Here is a 9128-nt window from a genome sequence, read left to right on the forward strand (position 1 = left end):
CACACAAACAATCTCTCTCTCTCTCTCTCTCTCTCTCTCTCTCTCTCTCTCTCTCTCTCTCTCTCTCTATATATATATATATATATATATATATATTTTCCTTCAGTTTTTGGTATATATATTTTTTATTTTAGTGTAATAGATTGATTATCAAAACATACTGATGCAATATTGAAAGCTCCACCAAATGCATCACAAAAATTAGTTTTAGATTATTAGAAGTCAGTCAGTTTGCTAACATTGGAATTGACTAGTAATCTACCTTGATACAATTTAGTTTTGTGTTTTATGTTGTTATTTTTTTTATTCTCATTGGTTTTTAAATGTTATATTATTGCATTATAAAGATAGTATATAAACATATAATATTATTTTATTAAATAGCATAACTAAAATAATATGGTGTTTATTGCTTTACATTTCATTTTTACTATTTTTCTTCTCATCTTATTTTATTCAGCATTTAACTTTAGCAACATCCTCCATATCATAATTATTTATATTCTATCTCATTTTTTTTTTTTAACTTAAACATATAATATTTTTTAAAATTCAATAAACAAAAATTGTTCTTATAAAGTCTTCCCATGAAATGTTACAATGCATCAATGGAAAAATGAAATACAAAAAAAAAAAATATCAATTTAGAAACACTCAATTAAAAAAATATAGAATAAAACAATTTCTTATAAAGTAGTCCCATAAAACGTTACAATGCATCAATTAAAAAAAATAAATAAATACAAAACACATGCTATTTTAGAAACACTAAATATAATAATAATAATAATAATATCAAACCAAACATATCATAAAATAAACTAATAGTTATGGATATACTAACTTCATGCCAGTAAAATGGAATAAAATAAAAATAAAATAAATGTTACAATATGCATATTTAGTACATTAGAACTATCATCAAATTTGGGAAACAATAGGATGTTAACAAAGAGATAGAGAAAGAAAGAGATTAGTAAAAGAAATCAAACGTCAATTAAATAAATAAATTAATAACCATTAATTGGAAAACAAAGAGCTAATGGCTAAAGGAGTAAAAAATTAATTAAAGAGGAACTTACGAATGTTATTAAAAACTTTACAATGCAAATAAATAAATCGTTAAATTCACTTAATTAAATCATATAATCAACAATTAATTACAATTGCACAAGATTTAAACTTGAAACTAATCAAACTCTAATCTAGAAAATAATATTTATTATCAAAACTAAAAGGAAGATGTTCTTCAGTAATAATAGAAATATATAAGAAATAAAGATGAAAATTTTCAAAATCCTTTTTTTGACATTTCATTTAACATTATTTATAAATTATATATAAAAAAAAAATCCTTAAATGCTTATATTCTTCACACACCACGACTTTTAAAATCTAATGAAATGTTCTAAGAATTTACTCTCATTTAATGCCTCTATTATGAAAATCACCAGCCAATAAAATATGATAATAGTAAGAAACGTTATAAATGAGATTATGATAAAACTAATTAGCCACTATTATTATAGAATAAATGTCTTTTTTTATGCATCTAAGAAAATGAAATATATAGAGTTTAATTATTAAGGTATATGTAAAGATTCAAGTTAAAAAAATATTTAAAGGTTTTTTTGAAAAAAAAAAGTATATGTAAGTTTATTATTAACTTAAAAGACAATGAAAAACCAATTTTTAATTACTACAATTGTCGCTACTCTATAAATCACACACAACACTATATTTAATTACATAAACTACAGAGTTAGACCATTTTATATATATACCACCATATTCAACTTATAAATTGCAGCTCAAATCAATCATAAAATTACACAATCAAAGCTTGAATATGTAATATGAATTACCTTCTGAATTATTGCTTGGAATTTTCACAATAATTGAAAGAAAATCGCCAAATTTAATTTTTAGAAAACATCAAGACAAGGTGAATTATTATTATTATTATTATTTTTTAACTTCCATAGAAAAAAAAAATTATTACCCACATTATTTCAACCCTTATGCAAAAGAAGGTCTACATGTAGCATGGAAAATGTGTTTAATTGACTTAGAGATGTAAAAATTAGTCAATTGACTATGGTAGAATTAAGGTTTCAAATTTTAAATAAAACAATTCTACAATAATAAAAAATTATCTTGTGATAAATATGATTATGAAATGCATTACTTTTCATTAAATTAGTTCAAATTACAAAATAATAATGAGACTATCTTAAAAAATAATCACGCATAACACGCGGGTCCACAACTAGTATATTATAAAGGTTGGATCCCCAAAACCGGAGGATGCACAACATGGTGACATTTGTCATTCTATTAAAGCTAATTAGAATGACATATGTCACCACACATCTATTCATTACTACTCTCATTTAAGCTTTAGTGGGGAAAAATTGAATATTGAATTAATACAAAACAATAATACACGTATTGCCAATCTAATTAAAACTATCAATTTAACTACGGCCCACTAATTTATAAAATCTACATGTCCCTTTGTATTACATTTCAATTTGTGGGGGAAAATTGAAAACATTTAAGCGGGTGTTAGTGTGTTACAAGTTACAACAGTAGAGAGGAGCGTAAAATTAATATTTTATAGTGCATGCCCTGAACAATGCTCATCAATTGGGGAAAAAATGACGCTGCAATTACAATGTACAAAATTGAAAAAAAAAAATTAACTAAAATTAGTTGTCCATGAGTATGGAAATTATATAATTCGAAAATATTTAAGTGGGTGTTAGTATAGTACAAGTTACAACAGTTGAGATGAGCTTAAAATTAATATTCTATAGTGCATGCCTGAACAACGCTTAATAGTTGGGGGAAAAAAACGACGCTGCAATTACAATGTTCAAAATTGAAAAAAAAAAAAAAAAAAAAAAAAAAAAAAACAAAAATTATTTGTCCATGAGTATGGAAATTATATAATTCAAGTGGGAAAAAAATGAAATAAATACAATTTAATTGGATTCTATTAACCCTCATTAGCCACTTTAATTTTGTTCTCTTTCCTTTCTTTTTTATTTTACATTTTTTTAATCATTCTACATATTTAGTTAATGCATTCATATAATTAATTAGCCATTACATTCCCTTCAACTCCCAAAACTGATGGCAATAAGTTGTCCAGGTCTATAAGTACTGCAATTATACAATTCAAGTGGGGAAAATGCAACAAATACAACTTAAATAGAATCTACTAACCCAACTTTTGATTTGTTTTCTTCTAATTTTTTTTTTTTTGATTAGTTTTCTTCTCTCCTTTTTACATCTATTTTTTTTTTATTCAATCTACTCATTTATTACACTCATCTATATACTAATAATAATAATAATAATAATAGGCAAAGCTAAGAGAAACTCAAATTAAAATTCCAAATTAGAGTTCTAATTTTGCGTCATGTATCTTAAATTATTTATTCTTAAAGAGTTTTATTTCTTAAATTTAAAATTAAATGTGGGATTACATCATAAATATTCATCCAAGTAAATTATTAAGTATAAAAACCAAAGAGTTTAGAATAAATGAATCGTTAAAAAAAAGTGCTTCACAATAATTTTTTTTATAAAAAAATGGAAAATTTACATTTAATACCTAATAATATCTTTACAAAATTTTTTAAAGAGTTAACAAAATATAAAAATCACTATCAATAGTTTTTTTTTTTTTAAATGACTATTAATAGTATTTAAATTATATATATATGAATTATATTATGTATCTTATTATATATTTTTAAGTGTATCTATGCATATGCATGGGGTTACAAGCTAGTATGATTAATTAGCCGTTACATTTCTTTCAACTCCTCTTCTCATATCATTAAGATAACTAAAAACAGTATAAATATCTAATTTCCATTTTGGCATATATCCAAAACTTCATTCATCAACACCACCATAAAGAGTCATGGTAGGTGAAGCTTGGAAATGAAGTCTATTGCTATATAGAGCAAGCTTATATAGTTTATATAGTGGCTTGGACATCCAGAAGCTCTTGGCAGATATGAGAGAATAGATGCAGTGTTCAATTGGATGAATAAGATTTGTATCATAATGGGTAGATAGCCATTTTTTACCATTAACTTTATTGGGGAAGTTGCTCAAGCCCTATGGTATGACGAATGTAAATATTCTGTTTGTTGTATTTTTTTTTTCTTTTGTTTTACATTAGATCCATTTAGTGAAAAGGTAAAAAAAAAAAAAAGTTTTATAGAATTCAACATTTATTTATTTATTTATTTATTAGAGATAATTATAATATACTGCTAACTATAAAACTCGAACCCTTTCTCCCATAGACCTCTATGGCCCCATGCACAAAGGTACTAATTTAGTTACAAGGCCCTTGGCAATTTAACATTTATCTTGAAATTGATTCAACCCACTTGTGAAATACTCAAGAATGTGAGCAATCATGATATAAAGTGAGATGTAGGAGAACATGATGAATGGTAAATTCTCTACAAATATATATAGTACAGAATTTTAATCTTAAATAATCTTAAATCTCAATTTTGGGATTCTCTCCGTATATATATATATATATATTGGTTTATCCCTCTCCTCTGTTTTAGCTATCAAATATCAAACAAAAAAAAATGATAACTTAATGATACGTCAAATATACTGCAATTTAAAGACCCAAAAAATAACTTAATGATACATGATACATCAAATATACTGCAATTTAAATACCCTATTTCATCCCCTTAAAAATAACTATTTTTAATGAGTACTTTAAGGACACATTTATAAGTTGGCTCATGTTTTAAATATGCATTTAACCTGTGCATGGCTTTAACCTTTTAGCCTATGCCGTGTAAATTCTGATCTTGAATTGGAATGGTCAAATGGTAGAGTTTTAGAAGAGGCTTTTGCTTTACTTATGATATATATTAGATTAGATATATAAGGAATGGTTGAGTCTTATACATCATTGGTCATAATAGAAATATTGTTCTACTATCACTGGTCATAAAACCACCCAAAAACAAAATTGTGAAATACCCTTACACAAAACAATGTAATAAACTTTATAGTATTACAATATTTAAAAATATATATATTTGCTCACTTAATTAATTACTTATAAATTGTTATTAAAATAATGACTGTAATATATTTTCTTTCTTTTTATTTGTTAAGAGTAAACACAATTAAAAAGTAAATGCTGATTTTATTTATTTATTATTATTATTTTTTTTTTTGAGAACGAAGATTTTAATCATTCATTGATATGTAAAGAATCCTGGTACAAAGCATTCGCCGCTGACGGAGTATCTAAAGGACATAACCTGCATTCCACTAAGATTACATCTGATATCATCATAGATGTGGCTGAGCAAGTAGCTGTTTGCTGCAAAATCCGAGAGAGCTCTAATAACATTCAGACTATCCCCTTCAATGATCAGCCGAGAAAACCCCGCTTCCATGGAAAATTCGATAGCTTTTCAACATGTCAGAACCTTTGCTTTTTGCTGCTATGCACATAGGGACCTTTAGCTGACTTTCCCGCCATAACCTCACCATTTGTGTTCCTAATAATTGCTCCAAACCCTAAGCTTTGCATGTCCAAAAAATAGCAACATCAAAGTTTAATTTATACTTATTTGGAGGTGGAGCCTGCCATACGAGTCTGCTTGATGCTACATTTGAAGTTGTAAGATTTTCCTGGGCTTTCTTGTATTCATCAAGATATTTTGCAGCTTGTCTATTTAGCCAACCCGATTCCTTCGGTTGTTCTCCATGCACCACAGCGTTTCTCTGGTTTCATATAGTCCATGCTTGAACAAGAAAAAGCTCCAGCTTCGATAACCTGCTCAATAAACATTCAAAAAAATGCATAAAATCCAAGCAGTTTGTAGACCAATTCTGTAGTGAAGTGATACTTCCTGCCTGATAGGCCAAGAATGTATTGACCCCTTGTGATAAATTAACCAATTGATTTAGCCAAGTTAATTAATTAATTCAATTAACATGCAAAGTGCATGGTAGCACAAACAAATCACCAATTAACTAAAGTGCAGTGGAAATTAAATTGACACAGTGATTTATTTACGAATAGGGAAAACCTACATGGCAAAAACCCACCGGGTGATTTTAAGGTCACCACTTCCGAGAATCTACTATTACCAAAACAAGCAGTTACAAGTAAAGGAATCCAGTACCTTATACTAACCTACAGTTGAACCCTTATCCCAATACCCAATATGACTTGTTTTATAGTGATAATCTCTCATTTTCAATGCACGGCTCCCAGTACATGACTAACCAATAGATGCGCGGATCCCAATACGTGACTTGATCACCAACTTGAGAAAGATATTGGCTGCAAAGTTCTTCAGTTCATCACACGATGAAGATCACGAAACTCCTTGGTCATAAAACCCTAAGGTGTACAAACACAGCAGCTTCTTCAAGAGAAAGATGAACTAGGGTTGTGAGAACACAACTTTGCTTCACACTTGCGCAACCTACGACCCTTAAAATAATTCTTATATATGTTTAGATTGATGGAAATAAATGTGAACGCAGAGGAAAAATAACGGATCTACATCGTTTGAAAATTACAACATGCATTAAGTAAATTTCAGAATTTGAGAACAAGAGAGCGTACCCTACCTGAACTGAAAGGAACTTCCATATTTCTTGTGGGTAAGAATCACTTGATGCTTAGTGATGCTTCTGAACTTATAGATCTCATTTTGATTATGGTTGTGTACTTATGTGTCTGGTGTGATGATTGGTTTGGTGCTAAGGGATGAAAAGCTCCGTAAAGACCAGTTTGGGGAAACTTCTAGCAGGTGTATTACGATATTATTACTTTGACAGGTATCCATGTGCTGTAACTATGAAAATTCAGCAGAAGATCAAGTAATCCCTACAGCTAAATTTTTGTTTTGGTTCTTCTACATCCAGTGATGGTTTGGTTGAGGAAGCTGCCGGAGGTGAATCAGCTGCCAAATCTTTAAAGGAGAGTGATGAAAAGGCATTTTGTGAGTCTGAGGTGATTGCTTGAAATTTGAAACTTATTTATAGTTGCTTTCTGTTGCTTTTGTATTAAAGCTCTATTGCAGATTAAGACTGGTTACATCAGTTGTGTTCAAAGACTATTCAACTTAGAAGGCAGTTCACTTAAAGAATGAACCTCAATGATCAATCTCCAATTACTAAAGGCTGGCTGAGGCCAGAACAGTATCAATGATAGCATTTTTGCGATATTTAATATTCAAACTGCGTTGGTTAATCCTCCTAATAAGTCAGCTTATACTTGAACTTGAAGTAGTGAAGCATTTGGATATCCTAAGAATTTTTTGGCATGTTGCTGCAGACTGAAGTATTGAAGCAGTTATCATCCATGGGTCGACTAGTGATTTGTGCTGGAGATGGTGCAGTTCAGAGTTCTACTAATCTGTAGGAAGACTGCTCCCACTTATTTCTTAATTCACAGCCTATAGTCCGCTGCATAAGTAATCTATCATTATTAATTTCCTTCTTATTTCGATTTACTTTTGTCATATATAGGGCATTTCTGAGACATGGAATCTCGATATGTGTTGATGTACCCTTAGACATGGTAGCCAGGGAGGTGATTAAAGACCAGTCTCAACTTTCTGATTCAGAAATATATACTTCTGAAGCTTATTCCGAGGTTTTAACTTCCTCTCTTATTTTCAATAGTAGAACCTGCCTAGTCTTTCTCAAACTTTCACTAAATTTTAGTAATCTTGAGCCTTTTTAAATATTAACAGCTCTGATAAATGATAACCAGGTTTTGACTCAGTTAATTGCACTTCATGAAGAAATGAAAGGTGGATATGGTACAGCTGATGCAACTGTTTCACTACAAAGTATATCCCCACAATTTCTTGCACTCACTTCATCATGTAGTCAACTGTATTTTCTTGGTGGTTCTAACAGCTACCGATTCTTTGCAGAGGTTGCTACTCAATTAGGTTGTGATGATATGGACGCAGTTACCATCGAAGACATGACTTTAGAGGTGAAAAAATATAGTTACAATGAGAAAATGCTTTGGTTTTTGATCTAGATAATAAGACTAAGTCACTAAGCATGACTTTCTTTTCTTTTTCTTTTTTAATTTCCCCCTTTTATTTACTAATATTTCAGGTTCTCAAGGAGATTGAAAAATTGACAAGAGTTAAGAAGTTGATGGAAGAAGCAGCAAGACCCTTTTAACTAGCTACATCTGTGCTTTCATCACTTGTACCAAATTCCGACACTTTACTCACCATAATTTTTGGGACATGATCCATACTCAAGAGCTTTTCTGCTTGCCTTGGTAGGCATTTTAATTTCACTTTCGCTTTCTAGTTGTTTTGACTGAAAACTTGGAATAAAATTTAATAGTAGCAATCTGAATAAAAACACTTAACATTTTTCATTATTTACGTATTATAATATGTTAATATCCTCTGCAGCAATCCATAATTCTTCCAGAGGTTTATATATTTCTCTGGTTGTAAAGACTTTCAGGCATTACATGTCCAATCTGACTTTTTTTTTTAATTTAAAAAAAAAAAAAAAAAAAAAAAAAAAAAAAAAAAAAAAAAACCTACCTAAGAAACTTTCTTTCTAAAAATTAGCACACTCTCTATTTAAATATGAGAAATGATATATCTACAACATTTTTACAACAAATCCTAAGTGGCAGGTTGTTACTGGTTGTTATTGTTGGGGCAAAAAAGTAATCTTAGTGTTAGTTTCAAATTTAAACTAATAACAACTAACCACCTATGATTTGTTGTAAAAATGTTATAAAATTGTTGTAGAAGTAACATCTTTCTTTAAATATATTTAACGCACATTTAATACATTTTTTTCTTAAAAACTAGCAAACACTAAACCCAACAGCTTACTTCATTTGAAATCCTAAATTTTAGTTTTTTAAAAATCTCATTCATAATAACCTCACTAATAATAGATTAATTCAAATTAGAAAATTATATTAAACTCAAAATAAATAAAAAGCCTCACCGCATGTGCGAAGCGCGTGTGATAAGGCTAGTAATAACTAAAAATTTATAATAATAATTCAAAATTTATTAACCACCAAAATACTTGCAACGTCAAATCTC

General features: G+C 28.9%; 1 protein-coding gene across 1 annotated transcript; it reads left to right on the plus strand.

The window, feature by feature from the left end:
• The first annotated feature begins 6656 nt into the window (after positions 1–6656).
• Positions 6657–8437, plus strand: LOC111996961 (probable inactive shikimate kinase like 1, chloroplastic). The gene is made up of 8 exons (XM_065759561.1): positions 6657–6684; positions 6789–6861; positions 6949–7036; positions 7361–7443; positions 7555–7681; positions 7802–7880; positions 7968–8032; positions 8161–8437. Exons 2-8 carry the CDS (start codon positions 6791–6793, stop codon positions 8227–8229), a joined length of 582 nt encoding a protein of 193 aa, XP_065615633.1. The 5' UTR covers positions 6657–6684; positions 6789–6790; the 3' UTR covers positions 8230–8437.
• The last annotated feature ends 691 nt before the right edge of the window (positions 8438–9128 follow it).

The sequence above is a fragment of the Quercus suber genome, unplaced genomic scaffold (genome assembly GCF_002906115.3).
Source record: "Quercus suber isolate HL8 unplaced genomic scaffold, Cork oak 2.0 scaffold_332, whole genome shotgun sequence".
Classification (NCBI taxonomy): Eukaryota; Viridiplantae; Streptophyta; class Magnoliopsida; order Fagales; family Fagaceae; genus Quercus; species Quercus suber.

Excerpts from the sequence above, each read along its gene's own strand:
- LOC111996961 (XM_065759561.1), top strand. The coding sequence starts at position 6,791 with ATGAAAAGCTCCGTAAAGACCAGTTTGGGGAAACTTCTAGCAGGTGTA. Across the intron at positions 6,862-6,948 it reads CGATATTATTACTTTGACAG|TGATGGTTTGGTTGAGGAAG; the intron begins GTATCCATGTGC and ends TTCTACATCCAG. Across the intron at positions 7,881-7,967 it reads TGCAACTGTTTCACTACAAA|AGGTTGCTACTCAATTAGGT; the intron begins GTATATCCCCAC and ends GATTCTTTGCAG.